General features: G+C 45.8%; 1 protein-coding gene across 3 annotated transcripts in view; it reads right to left on the bottom strand.

The window, feature by feature from the left end:
- The window catches only part of cfap58 (cilia and flagella associated protein 58), a 96,263-nt gene that overhangs the window by 47,814 nt on the left and 25,943 nt on the right, over positions 1-22,506 (bottom strand). For all 3 annotated transcript variants that reach the window (XM_076983297.1, XM_076983298.1, XM_076983296.1), the window contains exons 10-13: positions 22,002-22,163; positions 20,212-20,358; positions 3,048-3,188; positions 1,241-1,464 (exon numbers count right to left, since the gene is read on the bottom strand). In XM_076983297.1, coding sequence (XP_076839412.1) covers positions 1,241-1,464; positions 3,048-3,188; positions 20,212-20,358; positions 22,002-22,163 — 674 coding nt within the window. The remainder of the gene's footprint in view (positions 1-1,240; positions 1,465-3,047; positions 3,189-20,211; positions 20,359-22,001; positions 22,164-22,506) is intronic.

Genomic DNA, 22,506 nt, shown 5'->3' with positions numbered 1-22,506 from the left:
GCCAGCAGGTCTGCACCACCTGCAGGTCTGATACACCAACAGCACTGGTACACAAGCAGGTCTGATACACCAACAGCACTGGTACACAAGCAGGTCTGCTACATCAGCAGGTCTGATACACCAGCAAGTCTGATACACCAACACCACTGCTACACCAGCAGGTCTGATACACCAACAGGTCTGACACACCAACAGCACTGTTAAACAAGCTGGTCTGATACACCAACCAGCATACACTATACCAGCAGGTCTGCTATACCAGCAGGTCTGCTACATCAGCAGGACTGCTACACCGGTAGGTCTGGTATATGCCGCCACAAACTTTCACACTATACGCCATTTGATTTAATGTAAATGTGGATCTCAAAGTATTCTGTCCTTAGCCCTAGATTCAAGCCTAAATGTAGATATGGACAGTGTAAGTGCACATGGATGTGAGTCCGAGAATGGGAGTGGCATTTTATTTAATGACTCATGAAGTAAAGCTGTTCACTTTGCCATTAGGAACAGGATTCATGCAGTGTGCCCTTTGTGCCATTGAAAATGCCACTATTTTCAAGTTTGTGAAGTACAGTCATTAGCAAGAGAATGCTGTAATTGTGTGGTACTGCAATCTCTCACACTGTGCCACTCTGTGAGGAACAAAATTAAAAAGAAAACTTGGATGAATTAAGGAAATAATGTGAAATTAGAGGACTCATTTGGAAATATCAATGCATAATTCAGAATCATAGAATATTTAGAGATTCAGAGAGAGAAAGAGAGAGAAAGAAAGAAAGAAAGAGAGAGAGAGATTTAGGACAGACAAGAAAGCCTCGCCCTCCTATTGCTAAAACAAGCAGAGAGACGAACAACAACACATCCATTATGGAAACTGCTTGGTTCCCTGAGACCAGACAGTAGCTAACTTATGCTTTCAGCCATGCTTTCTGATAGCCCGAATGAGGCAGTGATCTCCTCTGCAGGTCAGAAGGCAGAAGAGTCCTCTGAATGGAGCTGTGCTGAATGAGTGATCAGCGAGGATAAGACCTGAAGGACTTTAGTGCTGCTCCCCTATGAACGTGTATATGGTTGACACTGTAATAAAATTATATGAAATAAACGTTTAATATCACCACTACTACCTATTATTAACCCTGTCAAGATAATAATAAGAACAAACTTCAGAGGGTTTTCATCTTTGGTCCACGGTTCTTCGCTAGATGATCCTACGGTTTGAAGAAGGTCAGGGCAGGCCTACCTGAGGTCCTCCACGCGGGAGACGGTCTTGGTGACGATCCCCTTCTCGCGCCTCAGCTTCTTGACCTCCGTCCTGAGCAGGTGGATGTCCTCCACCCGTTGGTTGTAGTGCACCTCGCCCTTGTTGAGCACCGCCTGCTGGAACTTGATCTTCTCGTAGAGCAGGGAGAGCTCATCGTTGCGCCGCGTCAGCTGCGTACCCAGCATGTCGCGTTCGCTGATCAACTGGTGGAAAAAGGGGGTCGGGGGGTCAAGAGATAAACATCACAAATGCATCAGGCTCCGCCCATAGCATAATGGCACGTTGCACGTTCAGGAGAAGAGCGAGGAGCGCGTTTAAAAGGAATCCTTGTCTGGTTTTTTGTCTATGTTGTTTGCGGTTTTTCATGTCTGGTTTTTCAGCTGCTGGTGCTGTGAGAGCTGTGCTGGAGTCCAAGCCTCACGTGTGCTTCACGTGTGCTTCACGTGTGCTTCACGTGTGCGTCCACGGGCGAACGTTGAGGAAGAAGCGAGGATAAGACCTGCGGCTCACGTTGCATCATCACACTGGCTTTCATTCGGTGCCAGGCTCTGTGCGGTGGCAGTGGTGGTGATCTCTGTTTGTGGGGCGGTATATGACCCACACCCACAGAGAGAGAGAGACACATTCTAATTTCGTAGCGAGTTGAACTTCAGCCCATAAAGCAAGAAAGCAGCTTTTCTTTTTAATGTCAAAGGCCTTTCTGTCCCTTTCAAGCCTTGCCGAACTCTTACCTAACTCCAGAATAAGCTCACATGAACACTGAAATAGCGCAAGCATGATCCGTCTGACAGCATTTGCCTCGTTGCATAACACAATGCTTATTATAAAGTGCTGTACAACACATCCTAGGAAACCCGAACGTACCTGTACACAGCAAGTGCCGCTAATTAACTCAAAACGGTGCGGTCCAATCAAGCGCAAATCTCAAATCAAAATATCCGGGCAAAACGTGTGCATATTCTGTTCTGTAGGTTCGTCGTGAAGTTAAACACAGTGCTCTCTGCACAGATCCGCCCCTTCACCCTTGTGTCATCCTCGTGTCGTGTCCCAACCAGGCTGAGCATTGCCAGGGTCTAATTAAAATCTCCGTGAGCACCTGAAGATGATGGAGAAGGGAGGCGAAGGAGGTGACGGAGTCAGCACAGGCCGTGGAAACCTCCAGCAGTCAGAGCATGGGTGGTCCCAGGGTGACTTCATCAAAACCCTGCATCAGCACTCCTGTACTGTTCACCTGGACTGTGTCATAGCCCTTAACAAACCCCTTTATTTCAGCTGTAAGGAGCCGCAGAGGACCGGAGAAGTCTGGGTGTGCACCTTTGAAACAGTTGCATATTTGGAACAATCTGATTGGCTCGGTCGAGTAACTTTTCTGTTACACCTGAATCTGTCGATTTACAGCGCGCCAGGCTTGACTCAATGCTACAATATTTGACTGCATTTCAAATCCTTTGTGCTGTGCACTTGTAAAGGCTGCCTGTGAGAACTGCCTTTCAAAGTGGCAAGTGTTTCACAGCCATCTCTCTCCTCCTCCCTCTGATGGGGAGGCGACCCCCGGGCAGCCGCGGACCTCCCTGACAAGAGGGATGCTGTGGTTTGTGGCTCTCATAGATAGACTCCACTTCTAATGACTTTGGAACACACCCAGAATCAGGTCTCTTTCATCCTGACAGCAGGGCAAAGGGGTGGCTGCTGAAGGAAAACCTCTATACACACACACACACACACACACACACACACACACACACACACACACACACACACACACACTTTCCTATTCCCACCTCACCTGATTGAGCTCTTTCTTCAGGAGTGTTTTTTCAGCGTCAGTATCTGCTATGATCTTCAGCAGCTTGCGCTCCTCCACTTCCTGATTGTTCTTGACCCGCTTGATTTCCTGGGCCTCCTGCTTCATCTTCTGAAGCTCAGCCTGCAGGACACATGGGGAGTGGACAGGTTTATCAAGGTCCGGTGTGTGTGTGTGTGTGTGTGTGTGTGTGTGTGTGTGTGTGTGTGTGTGTGTGTGTGGTGATTGTGTGGAGCAAAGCATTTACAAAGCAACAATTTCCCTGCTTTCACACCCGCGCTCTCTCTCTCCCTTCAGGTCCTTTCAGTTTCTCTTTATCTTTGTTTTATAGGATGCCAAAGGCACTTGTAGTGAGGTTGACATTCCTGGCAGCCAAGAAAAAGGGCAAAAGAAACAATATGAGGGAAAGAGGGAAAACGTAAAGGAGGAGTATGTGGAGGCAGGAGTATATGAAGGAAGGAGTATGTGAAGGGAGGAGTATATGAAGGGAGGAGTATGAGGAGGGAGGAGTATGTAAAGGGAGTAGTAAGAGGAGGGAGGAGTATGTGAAGGGAGGACTATGAGGAGGGAAGAGTATGTGAAGGGAAGAGTATATGTAGGGAGGAGTATATGAAGGGAGTAGTATGAGGAGGGAGGAGTATGTGAAGGGAGGAGTATGAGGAGGGAGGAGTATGTGAAGGGAAGAGTACGAGGAGGGAGGAGTATGTGAAGGGAGGAGTATATGTAGGGAGGAGTATGTGAAGGGAGTAGTATGAGGAGGGAAAAGTATGTGAAGGGAGGACTATGAGGAGGGAAGAGTATGAGGAGGGAGGAGTACAAGGAGGGAAGTGTATGTGAAGGGAATAGTAAGAGGAGGGAGGAGTATATGAAGGGACTAGTAAGAGGAGGAAGGAGTATATGAAGGGAGGAGTATGAGGAGGGAAGAGTATGAGGAGGGAGGAGTATGTGAAGGGAGGAGTATGAGGAGGGAAGAGTATGTGAAGGGAAGAGTACGAGGAGGGAGGAGTATGTGAAGGGAAGAGTATGAGGAGGGAGGAGTATGTGAAGGGAAGAGTACGAGGAGGGAGGAGTATGTGAAGGGAGGAGTATGAGGTGGGAAGAGTATGTGAAGGGAAGAGTATGAGGAGGGAGGAGTATGTGAAGGGAAGAGTATGAGGAGGGAGGAGTATGTGAAGGGAAGAGTATGAGGAGGGAGGAGTATGTGAAGGGAAGAGTACGAGGAGGGAGGAGTATGTGAAGGGAGTAGTAAGAGGAGGAAGGAGTATATGAAGGGAGGAGTATGAGGAGGGAGGAGTATGTGAAGGGAAGAGTATGAGAAGAGAGGATTATGTGAAGGGAGGAGTATGAGGAGGGAAGAGTATGTGAAGGGAAGAGTACGAGGAGGGAGGAGTATGTGAAGGGAGGAGTATGAGGAGGGAGGAGTATGTGAAGGGAAGAGTACGAGGAGGGAGGAGTATGTGAAGGGAGTAGTAAGAGGAGGAAGGAGTATATGAAGGGAGGAGTATGAGGAGGGAGGAGTATATGAAGGGAAGAGTATGAGAAGGGAGGATTATGTGAAGGGAGGAGTATGAGGAGGGAAGAGTATGTGAAGGGAGTAGTAAGAGGAGGAAGGAGTATATGAAGGGAGGAGTATGAGGAGGGAGGAGTATGTGAAGGGAAGAGTATGAGAAGAGAGGATTATGTGAAGGGAGGAGTATGAGGAGGGAAGAGTATGTGAAGGGAAGAGTACGAGGAGGGAGGAGTATGTGAAGGGAAGAGTATATGAAGGGAAGAGTATGAGAAGGGAGGATTATGTGAAGGGAGGAGTATGAGGAGGGAAGAGTATGTGAAGGGAAGAGTACGAGGAGGGAGGAGTATGTGAAGGGAAGAGTACGAGGAGGGAGGAGTATGAGGAGGGAGGAGTATGTGAAGGGAAGAGTACGAGGAGGGAGGAGTATGAGGAGGGAGGCGTATGTGAAGGGAAGAGTACGAGGAGGGAGGAGTATGAGGTGGGAAGAGTATGTGAAGGGAAGAGTATGAGGAGGGAGGAGTATGTGAAGGGAGGAGTATGAGGAGGGAGGCGTATGTGAAGGGAAGAGTACGAGGAGGGAGGAGAACGTGTTTTAGGCTTTCTTTGTTACCAGCATCTGTTGTCACAGCCCCCTCACTTCACCAACCTTTGTGCTCCATCTGCCTAACAAAGCAGCAGAAGAAGAAGAAGATGAAGGAGCGGGAAGAGCAGCACACAGCCAGAGGCTGAGAGGCAAAGAACAGACGAGGTGGTAGACGGACAGACAGACAGACAGACAGACAGACAGACAGACAGTGAAAGGTGGCGGAGCTGGAGTCAGATTGAAAGGGGGCGAGCGGCCCAGTCTCGTTGTTAGGAGGTCCGCGGCGGAGCAGCTGAAGGGCGGACGCTCCTGCTCAGCAGCTCGCTCAGGTGCTCCCCGCCTGGCCTCCCTGCCGTCAGCCCCCCTGCCACCGGGCTCACCATGACATTTGGGCCCTGTGTGGTACGCGCGCTGCTGGTACAGCCCCTCCCAAAAAGCTGCTCACTTACCGCCTCGGAGAACACACCCTTGTGAGGACAAACTGACGCAACGCACAATCCCCGTTCCGACAAACACGGTGGAGCAATTAACCTAGGCTAAATTTAAACCGCGCTCACACGAACCCCTGGAATGGTATAGACGGGCCATCTGGGACGGCCGAATCAATGAACCATTCGTCCTCCGCTTTTCAATTATAACTCAATTCTCTTATAAGTTGTGCGACAAGGTTTGTGATGTCTTCGGAACTATCTAGATTTCTGCACAAATGACTCCCGCAATATGATCTGATATTCAGCTGATGTTCAAGTCAAAATACATGTCAAAATACGTTATTTAACAAACACACTATGCAAATGTTTGTAATGTTTGTACTGTACAAAAGTTACTGATGAAAAAAAAAGTTATGTGACATTTTTTCCTGGCAATAACTTGAACCTTAATGATTTTTACAGATCCTGTTCAATCCTGTGCAAAAGTGATGGGATTTTAGTCTTTTCAGATGATGTCTTAGTATTTCAGTAGGACTGTCATTCTAAATGACAGTATTTCTTCTGTATGAGTTGCTGGATCTGTCATGTTAGATTGCTCAGACGTTTTTGAGTTTTAGAGCATAGTCAGATTCCATAAAAATTCACTGGGTTGTACATTGTAAAACAAGCCCTCCTCCCCACTAAAACATTAGCATTACAATAGCACAATTTCCATAGTACTTTCCCTCTTCTATTATCAATGAATGCCACTAATTACAAAATTGGAGTCTGCAGACAGTCTATTCTATTAGGGCAGCTGATAAAGTCAAACTGGCTCGGTTTATAATAACAGTCAGAAAACATCAGCTCAATGTAACTTTTATTAAATTGCAGAGTTCTGTCTATATCACATGTCAGACTGGTGTCGCTAAGAAACCAGCACTAAGAAGCTGCTTATTGAAATTGTAGAATGAGTCAATCATTCAGAACAATCAGTTCTCAACTTAACTGCTTTAATAAAAACCTTAAACATAAACAGATGTTGTACTTGAGAAAGGCTGTGAAGGTAGCAAAAGAAATGTATATAACTGAGCAGGAGTATCTTCTCCATCTTTCTGGAGCTAAAAGTCATTCCTGGCACCACAGTTGCTAGTCTCCTACGCAACTTAAGGACGTTTCTTAGCTTTTTGTTGTTTCTTTGGGCCTACCCATTCTACTTCTCACCCAAATTAGTTTTACAAAGCTTAACTGAACACATCCTTAACAAATGTTGTGTGGAGTGTTGTTTGAAGATCAAGTATTATGTTGTGAATTCAACATTTGTCCAGGTTTTCACTCTACACATCTTCTTGTTAGCGAGCACATGGACCTCAGGAATGTGTTTGACGAAACAGCCTTCATATCGGCCAGGTTTAGGAAGATGTGTGTGTGTGTGTGTGTGTGTGTGTGTGTGTGTGTGTGTGTGTGTGTGTGTGTGTGTGTGTGTGTGTGTGTGTGTGTTTATTTATTTATTTATTTGGGGGGGGGGGGGTGTTGTGTGTGTATAGGTACATAGATAACACATTTTTTGGAATGGTGCAAAAGACCAATTATTCCTCTTCTGCGATTATTTTGACATTTGATACTCAGTTCTTAGCCTTCCTTAAAAGTGTTGGTTAAAAAGGAAGGTGTAGAAATCCATACAGAAATGTACTGAAAAGAGGTGGCGAGCAAGGCTTTCCACGCGAGAGTTTTCACCCTGCTGCACTGAAATGGAGTCCACCCCACAGCCCGCCTTTCAGGGTGCACTTGTGATAATGATTCAGCTTTTAACAGGCAGACGGAAGAACTGTGTTTCCATGTTAGCGGGCATGGTAATATTTTGCAGCAATTTAATAATGATAGCAAATCAGACACAAAATTGCTGATCTTGAATGAACGTTTAACACTGTCCCTGTGTAAACAGATTAGCATTGTCTGCAGTGCACTCAGTTTCTTATGAAATATCAAAAAAATATTCACAGGTAATCAAAAGAGTCAACTTTGAGAACAAAACCCAACCTTAAAAAACAAAACAGCAGATGCTATCTTCACATCTCAAAATGACATTTAATCGGCTGATTAATCAGTCAAGCGATATCTTACAGATTATGTAATATCAAATGTGCAGTTATTTTTTGCTCTGGATCAAATACTAAATGTCCCTGCATCTTTCATGTCCACATTCAGTTTGTAATGTCCACATGTACTTTTTAAATGTGTTTAGTCTTTAATGGGTTTTCTTTCATTTGAAGAATTTGACATATGTTTGTTGGCTGTGTGTAATTATCACGGTACAGCCCGACTCCTCCTTCCAGGTGTGTGTGTGTTTTTGTGTGTGTGTGTGTGTGTGTGTGTGTGTGTGCATTTGCCCATGTATGATCACTTCCGTGTATGTATTAGTGTGTGTATCTGTGTTATTGCTTGTTGTCATTTGTGTATTTAAGTATGTGCGTTGTCTGCGTTAATTGTCAGTTGTTATTTCGTTTCTCTTTGATGTTTTCTATCAAGCGCATATGTGCTTCCGTTCTGCAAAGCTGCTAATGCCTTGGTATCCTGCGCTCACCTCACCACGTTACAATTGGCTTTTGTTTGTGCTTGGTTTGATATTTTGACTGAGTCTGATGACATGATGGGAGGTGTTTTGAAACGGGTAACCCTTTTCACTGGCCTCATGACTGTAGTGTCATTAGCATGCCGAGGAAGGTCCGTGTACCGAAACGTAATTGTGCTTTTATAGTGAGAAATAAACAACCGGCAATTAGTGGACAGTTGAGCATATGGGGAGGAGAACACTAGTGGGCCAGCTGCGTATGCATGACTACAAGGTGTTTGAGACTGGCTAGCTCTTACAGATTGGGACAGAGAGGGACAAGGGACAGGTGTGCTTTCTGGGACAGAGAGGGACCGAGGAAGGACAGAGGGACTCTCTCAGAGTTGGCCAGGGGACAGGTGTTCTCTCTAGTGCAGAGTTGGCCAGGGGCAGTGATGGCTAAGTTACCTTGAAAAAGTAATCCGATTACTGATTACTCCTTTTAAAAGTAACTTAGTTACGTTACTGATTACTTGATTTTAAAAGTAACTACGTTAGATTACAAGTTACTTTAGTAGTTACATTCAGCAGCAAAATAAATTTTTCCAATACTCACTTTATTGGAAGTGCATTTTTAACAGTAACAATGTATTGAAGCAGGTTCAGTAACTGAGGCAGAAACTGCTTAATCCAAAAATCCCGAGGAGGGAAACTTTATTGATAACGCAACCCTGGTGCGTGCAGGCCCCCCCCCCAGAGTCACTTAAAGGGCAAGACTCGCCGTGAGGAGTAGTAGTCGCTACAGTATCTCCTGACATTACGTTTGTGTAGCTGCACGGTATTATTTGTACATTTATTTGTAAACGTAATACAAGTGAACTGTTCAGTCAGACAGCTACTTGTGAAACGAGATACCATTACAATTTCAAGCAATTTAAAGTAGGCTACGTTAGTCAAAATTCCAGCACTTTTCAAACGTGGAACACAGTGCAACATTAAAATTCGTCAATGTTCCTTCCCCTGTTTTTGAGGGGTGTTTCTTTACACTACCACATATCGTTACGGGAGGACACTGCAAAAAATTACTTGAAAAACGTGCTCGCTCGCGCTCTCACAGGGTTGCGCGCAGCGTGCGGAGTCGAGCGCTACGGTCAGACGTAAAAGTAGAACTGAGCCAAGAAGAAAGCAAAAATATATGTTTTTACTAGGGAAAATAAAAATAGTAACACACAGTTACGTGGATAAGTAACTTTAATCTGATTACTGCACTGGAAATAGTAGCGCGTTATATTACTCGTTACCGAAAAAAGTGGTCAGATTAGAGTAACGCGTTACTAAGTAACGCGTTACTGACATCACTGGCCAGGGGACAGGTGTTCTCTCTGGGGCAGAGTGGAACCGGGGACAGGTGTCCACAGGGCTCTCTGGGACTCACAGCTGGATCATTAGCACTTCTTAAACCCACAAGGAATCAAACAATGTTAACTTACAACTCATCTGAATAAAGTACATTTATTATTCATAAGATTAAATTAATGACTATAAAAACCTAAGTGTGTTTATAGCTGCATATGACTCTTTCTTGTGAGAGAAAGAGATAAAGATAAAGAACTGTGGTTTTCTCTCTTTTTTATCACTTTTTTAAATCATGGTAGACATATGAATACAACGTAGAGTCAGAGTTGTCTGCTGATCCCCACTACAACCTTTGGCCTCTTTCTTTTTTGTGATAGTACACTCCAGTCTGCCCGTGCACATGAACAGCAACACTGATGGATTGCATTTTTATTTTCGAAACCATCTGCCTTACTGTGGACCGACGGAGCCCAAGTTTTTAGAAAGCAATTTGTATCCCTTTCCAATGAACAATATTTTTGCCAAAGCCCTCAAAAAATTTAATCTCCTTTGATCAGGTCATATTGCACTTGAACAAAATTATGTTATTAAAGAGGTGGTGATCAAAATGTAAGTGTTTTTATATGGCTCTCCAACTATATTATAGATCATTTTAATAAGGTTTTTTCCATCAATGACCTTGAATGTTTAAACCATTGTTCAGTAAAAATAAATGTTATGATGGCTTCCGATCAGAGTGACGATTTTCCCTTGTTTTTAATTGTTGGATTTCGTTATCCATATGTTTGTTTGTTTTGGTTGTGTTAGGTAAGTTTAGTTTAGTTCACCCGTGTCTTGTTAAGTTCTTATTAGCTTATTATGTAAACCTCATGTTTTTAGTTCCCTTTTGCTGGTCATTTGTGCAAGCCTTGTTTTCCAAGTATCCACTGTTTGTTCAAGCCTCTGTCGGATGTATGTAGCCTGTTGCTGGATGTACGTAGCCTGTTGTTGGATGTACGTAGCCTGGGGTTGGATGTACGTAGGCTGGTGTTGGATGTACGTAGACTGGTGTTGGATGTACGTAGGCTGGTGTTGGATGTACGTAGGCTGGTGTTGGATGTACGTAGCTTGGTGTTGGATGTACGTAGCCTGGTGTTGGATGTACGTAGCCTGGTGTTGTATGTACGTAGGCTAATGTTGGATGTACGTAGACTGGTGTTGGATGTACGTAGGCTGGTGTTGGATGTACATAGCCTGGGGTTGGATGTACGTAGCCTGGTGTTGGATGTACGTAGGCTGGTGTTGGATGTACGTAGACTGGTGTTGGATGTACGTAGCCTGGTGTTGGATGTACGTAGGCTGGTGTTGGATGTACGTAGCCTGGGGTTGGATGTACGTAGCCTGGGGTTGTATATACGTAGGCTGATGTTGGATGTACGTAGGCTGGTGTTGGATGTACGTAGCCTGGGGTTGGATGTACGTAGCCTGGGGTTGGATATACGTAGCCTGGTGTTGGATGTACGTAGCCTGGGGTTGGATATACGTAGCCTGGTGTTGGATGTACGTAGCCTGGTGTTGGATGTACGTAGACTGGTGTTGGATGTACGTAGACTGGTGTTGGATGTACGTAGACTGGTGTTAGATGTACGTAGGCTGGTGTTGGATGTACGTAGCCTGGTGTTGGATGTACGTAGCCTGGTGTTGGATGTACGTAGACTGGTGCTGGATGTACATAGGCTGGTGTTGGATGTACGTAGCCTGGTGTTGGATGTACGTAGACTGGTGTTGGATGTACGTAGACTGGTGTTGGATGTACGTAGGCTGGTGTTGGATGTACGTAGCCTGGTGTTGGATGTACGTAGCCTGGTGTTGGATGTACGTAGCCTGGTGTTGGATGTACGTAGACTGGTGTTGGATGTACGTAGCCTGGGGTTGGATGTACGTAGCCTGGTGTTGGATATACGTAGCCTGGTGTTGGATGTACGTAGCCTGGTGTTGGATGTACGTAGCCTGGTGTTGGATGTACGTAGCCTGGTGTTGGATGTACGTAGACTGGTGTTGGATGTACGTAGCCTGGTGTTGGATGTACGTAGCCTGGTGTTGGATGTACGTAGACTGGTGTTGGATGTACGTAGACTGGTGTTGGATGTACGTAGACTGGTGTTGGATGTACCCAGCCTGTTGCTTTGCCTTAGCGTCTGTTGTTTCCTGGCCTCCATTTGTCCAAGCCAACATGTTGGTTTTGTTTCTATGTCTGATTGGACCTTCTTTAAGACCCTGGACTGTTAAAGCGACTCGGAAATGTGGATTTGCCCTTAATAAATCTTGCTCTTCTCAGTGAATAACTCGTGCTTGCTCTGTGTTACAATAAGGTTTTAAGATGGTTTAGTTATTTTCAACCCAGTCATGGGTCCTGCAAGTTGTTTCTTCTCTATCTGAGGTTCAGATCTGTAAAAATCTAGACCTTCCCCAAGTGCTCTTTCTCATTGCTCTATGTACTCAACTTTATTGTAATATTTGTTGTTCAAATGCATTGGAGCGTTAACTTCCATAATCTAACTCAAACTGTATTTTTAAGTGCTAAACGTTTTGGGAAAATGCCACGTACATATTACAACAATCACACCAAGTTATACTGTTAGAACCTAAATCTCGCTGTTTCCGTTCTCCTTCATACAAGGCTGAGCTTTTGGAGACAGTGGTTGGAGCATGTAATAAGATTTCCAAAGGATCGATGCCACCCTCCGCATAGCAATCAGCTGGACGTGACCCTATCTGAGGGCAGCTCCTCTTCTCCTATTACACATCTCCGTGTTCCAGGGTGATTGGAGGGTGTAGTCCATTCATTACAATGCTAATGAATTCTTATGGAGTGGCCTAATTGTTTTGGGAGCTATCATGGTTTGGCTCAGGGGCCCGTCCGGCCGGATGAGCACGAAGCCTACGGTGGACACGGGGAGTTTAGGCTGCCATGCACAGAGGTAATAAAGGAATGAAAAGAGCATGAGTGGAGAATTTCTGCCGCCGTGGGACGCTCGGGAAACCACACAGAGGTGGGAAATGCTCATCGCTCATCTAGGAAGGCTCGCGGGCCACAGGCCAGTGCACCTTCAGCCAGCTGGATGCTTGCTTCATGTTGTAAGTAATGGACTGCACAGGCTTGAATAGGAGCTTCGTAACACCTCCATACAGACTCTCGAACAACTTTATTGAATTTGACTAATAAAGTTTCAGCAGTGCTGTGGGTTCTGTGGGCGCCAGACGTCGTGTGCGCGCCGTGCGCTTCAGCTGTACAGACGAAAGCTGTGACATATGGAATGTGCGATGGCATAACAAAACTTAGCACCGACAGCATTGCCGTCTTGTTTTTCTTTGCTCCGTTCTCATGTTCTATGTTCAGATTCACGACATAACGGCAAACAAAGACAAAGATCCTTCTCGGGAAATAAAGCTCCTGGCACCCAATGTTTGGGCCACCCTTCATGGAGAAATTCCCAAAATGGACTGAATCACCAAAGTTTGGCAACGTGGCAAGCTGGGGGAGAGAAAACACGCTCCAGCGATGACACATTCTGAAAGGACAGGGGAGAGGAGCGCGTGAAATTGGACGGCGTAAAGGGGTCCCGAGACAGGCGGATATGACAGCACTCCTGTGCTAACGCAAATGGACCCAGATTTGTCACCATTTACTGAAGGCTCATATTGACTTCCTGTCAGAGGTGTAATGCCTTGGCAATGGCTAAACACTGAGGGTGGCTGCCAGACCGTAGCTGACAAATTAATGGGACAGGAGCTGCGGAGGGGCAGATCACCTTCCTTTAATGTTGATCCCGCACAAGTGTGGCCTTCTGAGGTCAGGAGTTATACGTGAGACATTCACACTCCCACAGGAAATAATGTTTTTTTTTTTCGAGTCGCCCCTCCCCCCCATACACACAATGCTCCTTTTTCAATACCATCATTTCACAATAATTTCTGGACAAATAAATAAATAAAAACATTGAAAAAAAAAATTGTAGCTCAGTTTTATCTGGATCACGAGTAATTTATACAAACTCGAAAAAGTACGAAACAGCCGGCGATAACGACGTGACTTCGCCAGTGATTTACATCTTATGAATGTGTCCCCCGCTGTTCAGCTTCCACTCGCACCATTCACCAGCCCTGAAACATGCCTATATGGCCAACCACAGCGATGAGCCATAATAACACCAGACTGGATGAGTTGCGATTTGATGAGTAAATGGCCAAATAGTGCCTCCTTACATGCTGACTTTTCTGTAAAAGCACGCCTCGGACAGCCAGGGAGTCTGTATGGAGTAATGACTGTCTCAGCACCCTCAGCCTTGAGGACTATGAATCTCTGTGAGGGTCATTCTTCTGCTGTCTCTTTTAGTCAGTGTGAACATGGAGATGAGCTGAAAGGTTTCCAATGGCTAAAAGCTTAGATTTGCTCAAAGGCAGACGATGGTGACAAAGACAGAAGTGGCAGATTAAACAAGTTTGAACGCATGCTGTGTGACAACATAAAACTGTTTTCGCATTTCGTCTTTTAAATAATTCTCTCCTTCAGTATCTAGTACTGTGCATTCATACAGATCCACAGTATATATAGCATCTCTAAGGATAGGCTAACGTGACTAATTAGGAAATTAAGATAAAACCTTTCTGTGCTGAGGAAGCCAAAATCTAGCATTCTTATGATAGTGATTTTTATTAAATAAGTTGATCTGAAGAGTCATATATAGCCAAAATGTATACTCAAAAAGGGCGAATGTGTGCGACAAAGTGAAAGATAGAGAGAGAGAAAGAGAAAATAGAGGAAAATATATAGCTGGGTAAGGAAAGATGACTCTATAACTAAAGAATAGATGAATGTGGGGGTGGGGAGGGGGGTTACTGTGGGTTACACAACACCGTCGTGCATTTGCTATTCATTTGCTGTTCATTTGCTTTCTGCATCATGCTCGGAAAAAACATGAAAGAACTTCGTTTGTCCTCTCCCACGTTCCACTCCCCGATCGCCTGCTGCCTCTTCTACATCCTCTCTGTTCTCATCAAGCAGTCTCCAAATTTACACTTGCCAGAGTCGTTAAAGGTAATAAAAAAGAAACCCACACATGCACAAAAAAACAGCCCTGCACCACACCAGATTTTCTCTGACGTGATTGGCCTAACAAGGCTTTATGCAGCGAGTCTGCAGTCGTAATGATGTGCACCGGTAATTAATTCAGCAGATTTTACTGTGTGCCACATGTCAAGTGCAGTTAATAACTTTTTCCGAGCCGTTTTCCGAGTCTGGCGCCTTGTTTTTGTTTTGAGAGGTTTTTGTGCGGGGAGGGCATTGGTGGCATTATTGACAATAGCGCCCATTCAGATGGAGAAGCTGCCAAGGATAATGCTTTTTTGATTGCATTGGAACTGATTCAATTATCAAAGCAACGGAACTGTGCCATATCCCATAACAGTTCTGATTCTGATTGGATGAGGGTGCACACCGTATGTGCTAAGGCACGGACAAACAAAAAAAATGATAAAATCAGTGACCATCACTGCTCAGTTTGAAAATGTCTGTAAAAAAAAAGTCCTAAAATTAAGACATTCAACCCTGTACACGTGCATGTTTTTGTTTTGACTTGTTTGGAAAAACTCACTCATCTGAGAGAGGTGATTGGATGAGGTCTGGTGCTTGATGACAATGTCTTTATGCTCTCCGCTGCTGTTCGTCACTTCGGAAATCAGAGAACGCGGAGCTGACGTTCCGCTGCGTGCGCGTTTTGAGGTGCGACGGCGCAGCTCCTCAGAAAACAACCCCTCGGGTTAAAGTGTTCGTGTCCTTTTTTGTTGGGCTTCTCAGCCCCACCCCCAGCTCCGCCTCCTCCGTCTCTCTCTCCCGCTGGCCAGCCATTCACACGCGCCTCCAGCTCGCCCCAGGTCGCCTTCCTGTTCAGTTCATGGTTCGTAGGTAAGGTGATAAGGGTGAGCACACTTCCTGGAAGTGGAGCAGGTGACAGACAGCACCTCCCGAGGCATGCTGGGTGAGCCGCTTGTCTTGGCCAGCCGCCCAGGACTACGCTTTCTCCAGAGCAGGGATGCCCCTCTCGTCAGTCATTCTAGAAAGATGTTCTAGTTAGGAGACTGTGGATTATTTCTAGAATGTTAGCTGAAACTTGAAAATCTACTGACGCACCTATGTAGTAGACACTGTCAAAAGTTATTAGAAACAGTACACGGCTACATACCCAAACTCTGGGAAACTGTATTAATCTGAACACAGACACAGCACGATGGCAAAAAAGCCCAGAAGAAAATAATGCTATTTGGTGCCTGAACAGCATCAGAATTTTCCAGTCGTCAGTTCCAGAATCTGTGCACACCCCCATGGTCGAGCCATTTACCCGTGAACATCAGGCCTACGTCTGAGCGGAAGAACCTTCCGGTACCTTGTCCGTACCCATCTGCTCAGGCTTCTTGGCCAGCCATGTGCTGGATGATGGCCAAGACTAGTGGAAGATCATACTTTACACCGTACAGGAAACAGGGCTGCTCCAAACACCAACTTCTCTTCAGCTTTCCTCTCCGTTGGAGCACTGGCTTGTAGGCCGTCGCATTTACTGCAGTCTGATATTGCTGTAGTTTGGAACTGGTTAAGGTTGAGCTCAACCAATGAACAAAATGAAATGAGAAAAGGCACGGTCCACAACCAGAACCTGGCCGACAGATAAATATTACCACGCGGCAACCCATGAAGTTGCTGAGAGTATGCAGGCACACGCTGATCACAGCTTCTCTGTTGGAGGAAATCAACTGCCTGACGGCTGCCTCCTGGCTGAGCTTGGCTGGGTTTGGTCAGCTTGGGTTGGCGCAGGGCCTGGAGACTCTTTCAGATCTACCTGGGACACCTGCTTTTACTCTCATTTTAGATCTTTCATCTATTCATGTATTTTTCTACCCCTGCTCTGATGTTTACATGGGCGTTCACATTGTGTGTGATCTTCAGCAGTTGTACTATTTGCCTGGGCTGGCTGTGCTGGTCTTCTGTGTCATTAAAACAGAATGTAGGGTTATTTACACAGGACATGTTGTTTATAGACAAATGTATAAACACCATCAGCTGTAGTATACCAGTACCATGGCAGCTGCCAAAGTGTCACATTACTGCAAATCATCACTCACAGTTCTGGATGTACTAAAAGGGGATTTATCGCAATTAACGAAATGTTTACATTAAGTATGACAAACTGCTTAAACCTGTTAACATGCTAGTCAGCCCTTCCTCTGAGCAAAATTTCTGAAGTATTTCATCAATATAACAGAGCTCATTAATGGCTCTCTACCTACTCTGTTCCTTTCTGTGACCCAGTAAAACTGATCTGGTCTAACGGCCTCTGACCCATGTAATAAAACATGCCAACGCATTAGCATAACGACCTTCAGCCTTCCCTAAATGATACAGACTTTGAGAGAGAGACTTTTTCCACTGGCGTGCCCTGTTATTTTCGGCAGCCCTACCAGTGTAACGTAACGGCATGTCTCCCTCCATTTTCTCTTGGCTCCGCCCTGTTTGTTTCCCTGCGAGCTGCTCCTGTCTGTCTTAGCTCCGCCTTTGTTCGCACTCCACTCACCACCTTCATCCAGGTCATTACTGTCCACAGCTGGAGGTCCTCGGCCCGTCTACCTCTGTGTGGTTATACCCCTCCGATTCCTGTCCTGCTTCCAAAGTGCTTTGCCGTAATGAGTCTCCGAGCCCTGCCTGCCCTGCTCCTTATTTCTGTGTTCTTGTGATCTGAGTTCCTGGTTTTTTGAGCTTTCACTAAGACCTTGTTTTTTGAATATGGATTGCCGCTTTTGTCATGTTTGGACTCTGGAACATTGGAATAGTAATGAACCACTCGATGTTCACTCAAGGTAATTTGGTGCAGCACGAAGGCCTGTGGTAAGGTCTTACGTTGACGTCTACACCTGTAACCAAGCCACCTGTTTGTCCCACCTCTACGCAGCACAGGGTTACTTCCCCCCCAAATTAAACAGTCCAGCCATTATAGCAGAAAATCAGGACGTGATGTAGATAATCTAGGTAATTACTATCCAATTTCAAACCTCCCATTTCTGGCAGAATTTCTAAAATGAGTTGTTTCTGCTCAATTACAAAGCCATCTTTCTTTCCATAATTTATTTGAGCCATTTCAGTCTGATTTCAGAGGTGGGCGCAGCACTTAAAGCACCCTAATAAGAGTTATGAATGGTCTTATATCAGCTGACTCAGAAGCTATTAACATTCTTGTATTGCTTGACCTTAGTGCTGACTTTCATTTGGTCTTGCACCTGATTGGATGGAAGAGTGGCTTAGTACTGTGCTACCATTCTGTCCATTCCCAGTTTATTCTTACAGTAGGTAATAAACCCCAGCCCATCTTACCATCTAGCAACATAATTGGGAAATATGGTTTGGGTTATTACTGATGTGAACATGAAGCCCAAATTCACACTGGTACAAAGTAGAATTTGACTTCCACCTCCATAACTCTTACCACTTTCTCCAAGAAATTGAGATTATTATGCAAGAAAACTTTTTTGAAACAGCTTCTCAAAACTAAAGATGATTTTTAAGTAACACTATTGTCAACATGGTTTGATGTTTTCGGTTCTCCATTGATTGTGTCCAGTATGTCATCCTGGAGTTACTGTATATTTGACCACCAAATGACATTTGACGCACATATATATCTATATCTCATTTTCTTTGCACCGTTGTGAGGTTACAGCCATATTATTGCCTGATGCTAACAGACTGCCACACTCATGCACTCCAAGCAAAGATTAATGTCTTCTTCCCTGGTTTCCCATCAAAATTATATAAAGCTCCTTTATGTGCTGCCTATGTTCTCATTCAGACCTAACTGCACTTTTAACGCCGGCCGAACTTCCCGCGTGTGTTCTCATTCATTCCCGACGCCTCGCTGCTTCGGAGCACATCGCGACCCTTGCTCGCTTTCGCCGCCTTGTCGAGGCGTACACGCAAACCCACCGTCACTGGCCCGCCAAGCGCCAAGCGCGGCCGAGACAGCGTGCAGAACTCTCGCTCTGTGCTGCAGCCTCCCGCAGTGTCTGCATAACACCTCCACTTTTGTTCCGGGACATTATTTAAGGAGACATTATTACTCGGTGACAGTTTAACAGGCTTTTAAAAATGTTTCTTCTCTGCTGTCCTGCACCATGACTTTAATGCCTTACTGCTGTCCTGCACCGTGAATTTAATGGCTTACTGCTGTCCTGCACTGTGACTTTAATGCTTTTTTAACGTTCTGCACTGTGACTTTAACGCTTTAATACTGTCCTGCAACATGACCTTACTGCTTTACTGCTGTCCTGCACTGTGACTTTAGTGGTTTACTGCTGTCCTGCACTGTGACTTTAATGGTTTACTGCTGTCCTGCACTGTGAATTTAATGGTTTACTGCTGTCCTGTACCGTGACTTTAAGGGTTTACTGCTGTCCTGCACTGTGACTTTAATGGTTTACTGTTGTCCTGTACCGTGACTTTAAGGGTTTACTGCTGTCCTGTACCGCGACTTTAAGGGTTTTACACCCTGATGTCTTAGTAGTGATTTGAATTTAAGAAACATTATTTGAATTTATAAATATAATAACAATAATAATAAGTTTAGCATGTAAAAAATGCTAAATAGAGAGCCCATACAGGCTCTCTATATCTTTAACCTCAGTTCCGTTAAGTGTAGATTGGCTTGTTAATTTTGTATTTAAAAGGAGTGAGAAGACAATATTCTAGAGAATGATATTACTACACAGTATAATAGAGACTAATAATATCGACATATACCTGAAGCTAGAGGTGGTACACTGGTCACCTTCATTGTGACTGACCCCCATTGTTGCCTTTCCCTTTCAGCAGTCCATCAGTAGCTCGGACAAGGACATGAATTATTGAAACCGCTCATAATGACTTGGGGGGGAGACACATGCATATTCATTCAGCATATTCATTCATGTTAGCTGTTGAATCTGAAATGACTCTCCCATACACCTTTCTGCTGAAAACTGACAGGGTCCGTTTGCACCTTTCACCTCCGTGTTCACATTGTGGCCACGTTGTGGTTTTTTGATACTCCAATATCCCATCCATGCAAAGGTGATTTTAAAGGTTCACTGCTTTGAGAGTTGAACTGTGCTATTTCATAAAGATATATTAAAATGAATTATGGCCAAATTATGAAAACTGGATTCAGAACTGATGAATAAAAATGATTCAATTGCGCTGAAGCAAACGTAAAAGCTGATAACAAAACGAGGTCATATATTACCTGGGTTGTGTTATCAGCCTTTTAAAAAGCTAAACAAAACCATCTTAGCGTGTAGGCATAGAAAACGTAAGAATAGGAGGGGGAGAAAATTTGCATGTAATTTCACTTAATAGAAAGCAGCTCCTGCGAGCAGGCCCAGGGGTAGGGGAGCACTCCTGAAGGCCCTCGCCAGAACCAGTTATCATGCCACATGGGGCCTCACGTTGCTGATGTAACACCAACTAGAGTGGTCTGTGGAATAAAAGGCCGGCGCTTCGTCGAGACGCAAGACCGGAGGAAACGTCTGGCTAAAGCCAAAGGAGAGGGAGGAGCAGGAAAAACAACGTCTGCAGGCGGGGGAAGAGATGTGAGGAAATAAGAGCAGGTGTGGAGCAGACAGATATTGATCAGCGGTGATAGATGTGGGGGGGAGGGATTAGCGGAGGAGTGCGTTACCTTCAGAGCCACCTTCTCCTGCTCCGCGTGCTGGAACTCGCGGTGCTCTTTGATCAGCGCCGCCTCCTTGCCGCCGATCTCCTCTTTGAGCTGGTCGAGCTGGTGCGTCATGATCTGCAGCTTGCGTTTCAGCTCTGTGATCTCGTGCTGCGAGCGGAACCCGTGAGGGAGGGAGACAAGAGCGAGACGAGAGCGAGACGAGAGCGAGACGAGAGCGTTAGGCGAGCCTGTTTGGCGTGCGCCGTTAGCCGGAGCAATTTACGCTCTCAGTCATGTTACGGAGGAGTTTTGCCCAAGGACTCAGTGGTATAGCAGGGTGTGTAGCCCCAGGCAGGGCACTGATCCTCCGTCATCCACAGGAGAGGCCAACATTGTTACCCACTACGCTGTACCATTTACTATAAAGTAAGAATCTGGTTGTGAGAGATGATCAGACAGAGATGTTCACAAAGCCAGAACACAGATGCAAACAGACAAACACAAAGACACATGCAGAAGCAGACACTCATACAGAGAATCACACACGCCTCACCCAAACAACAGCTCACACACAAAGGAAGACATGGGCAGATGCTTGTGTGCACTCATGCACAGATAAGGAAGCACACAGACACAATAAAGATGTGCACACACACACACACACACACACACAAACACAAACACACATTCTTCCTATCTCATTGTGGTGAAAACATAACAGATAACATATGTAAGGTAATACATCTCGAATGCAAATGCTCTTGGAGTGCCCTAAAATGACCCCCGAGCTCAAAGAGAGCCATCAACTCAACAGGCGCACACACTCGCGCGTGGACGTCTGCGCAAACACAAAACCGTCGCCATCGGGCCTGAAAGCCCGTCCCCTTACTGAAGCCTCATCATCCGACACCTGCAAGGTCAGACTTCAGACACGAGGCATCTGGGCCAGTGGCGAGCCAAGGGAGACGGGGGGGGTGCCTTCTCGCTCAGCAGAGTCAGGTATGATGAAATACGTGTGGAAGAGGAGGAAAAGGAATACAAAATGTGAAGATTGTCCTTTGAAAAGGCGAAGGCGACGGAGGAGACTCCACCCGCGGCGTGAGCCCAGCACGCCGCCTCTTCCCGAGCTCTTTCAAGAGGCGCCGGCAGCTCGGCGAGCCCAACGCCGATGTCGCGGGCCGTGCCGATCGCTCGTTTACGGGGGACCGAGGTGAGCACTTTAGGGCTCCGACGGATGAATGATGGCATAGATCTGCCTCCGTCTGAAAGGAGCGCGCCCCTTTTCCTACCGAGGCATGAAACGTGAATGTGCTTCGCGCGGGTGCCGCCTCCCGGAGTGGGCGGCGCCTTCCAAAGACCACGCCTGCAGCAAGACTCACACTTAAATCCAATTTCCATTCACATCATGGGATATGGAGCTGAAGGCCGGTGACCATCCACTAATGAGAAGCACACAAAGGCTCGTTTTCCTCAGCAGTCCACATATATGACCTGTCCTTGAATCTGCCAGGCATGAAGCTGTGAAATGTGAGTCCTCCGTCATCGTAGTCATGCTTCGTGTTTTACGGGGAACGCTTGATAGTGCGAGCTGTTTGTGTTTGCTGCAAGACTGTGATGTCACATAAAGCAGACATCCCAACCAGCACAAATAAACACTGGCACCCAGCTGAGGCGGTGAGAGCCGTGTTCACTAGCAAACAAAATGAACAACAAAAAGCAAAATAAACTGACCCTATCAATGCCCTTTCCTTGCCTTACATCTATGTAAGGGACAGACACACACACACACACACAGTTTTATAAGGGGGTACCTGAGTTTCTGTCAGGTTCTGGCTGCAACGGTTGCGGTCAGCTATGACGTTCTCAAAGTGGTTCTGCTGCTGCGTGAACTTGGTCTCAGCCTCCGCCATCTTCTTCTTGTACTCGAAGATCTGCATCTCCTGAGCTTTGATTTCCTCCATATGCGCCAAGACCTGGAGAGAGAGAAGCGGACCCAGTCTGACTCTGACACCACGCACGAACACGCACGAACTAACACAGTGTTCCCTTTCCAATCATTATTCCTCTGGGTTTATTTCGATTTCCCTCGTGCTCCTTTGCTTCCTCTTTCTGCTCTCTGAGCCCATCATGTATCACCAGGAGAGCAACGCCATCCTAACAGGGTTGATTTTGTGTCGTGGTGATGGACAAATCAGAAGGAGCTCACCCACTCTCCCTGGGCAGCATGGGGTCTGTCCGGTCTGGACGGACCCTGATTGAAACCCCAGCTGGGCGGCGTCACCCCCCACTCCCTCTGTGCAGAAGCCTTTATGCACT

The sequence above is a fragment of the Brachyhypopomus gauderio genome, chromosome 20, assembly GCF_052324685.1.
Source record: "Brachyhypopomus gauderio isolate BG-103 chromosome 20, BGAUD_0.2, whole genome shotgun sequence".
In the NCBI taxonomy this organism is placed as follows: domain Eukaryota; kingdom Metazoa; phylum Chordata; class Actinopteri; order Gymnotiformes; family Hypopomidae; genus Brachyhypopomus; species Brachyhypopomus gauderio.
Note: the sequence above shows the minus strand (reverse complement) of the source record. Positions and strands in the feature narration are given on the sequence as shown.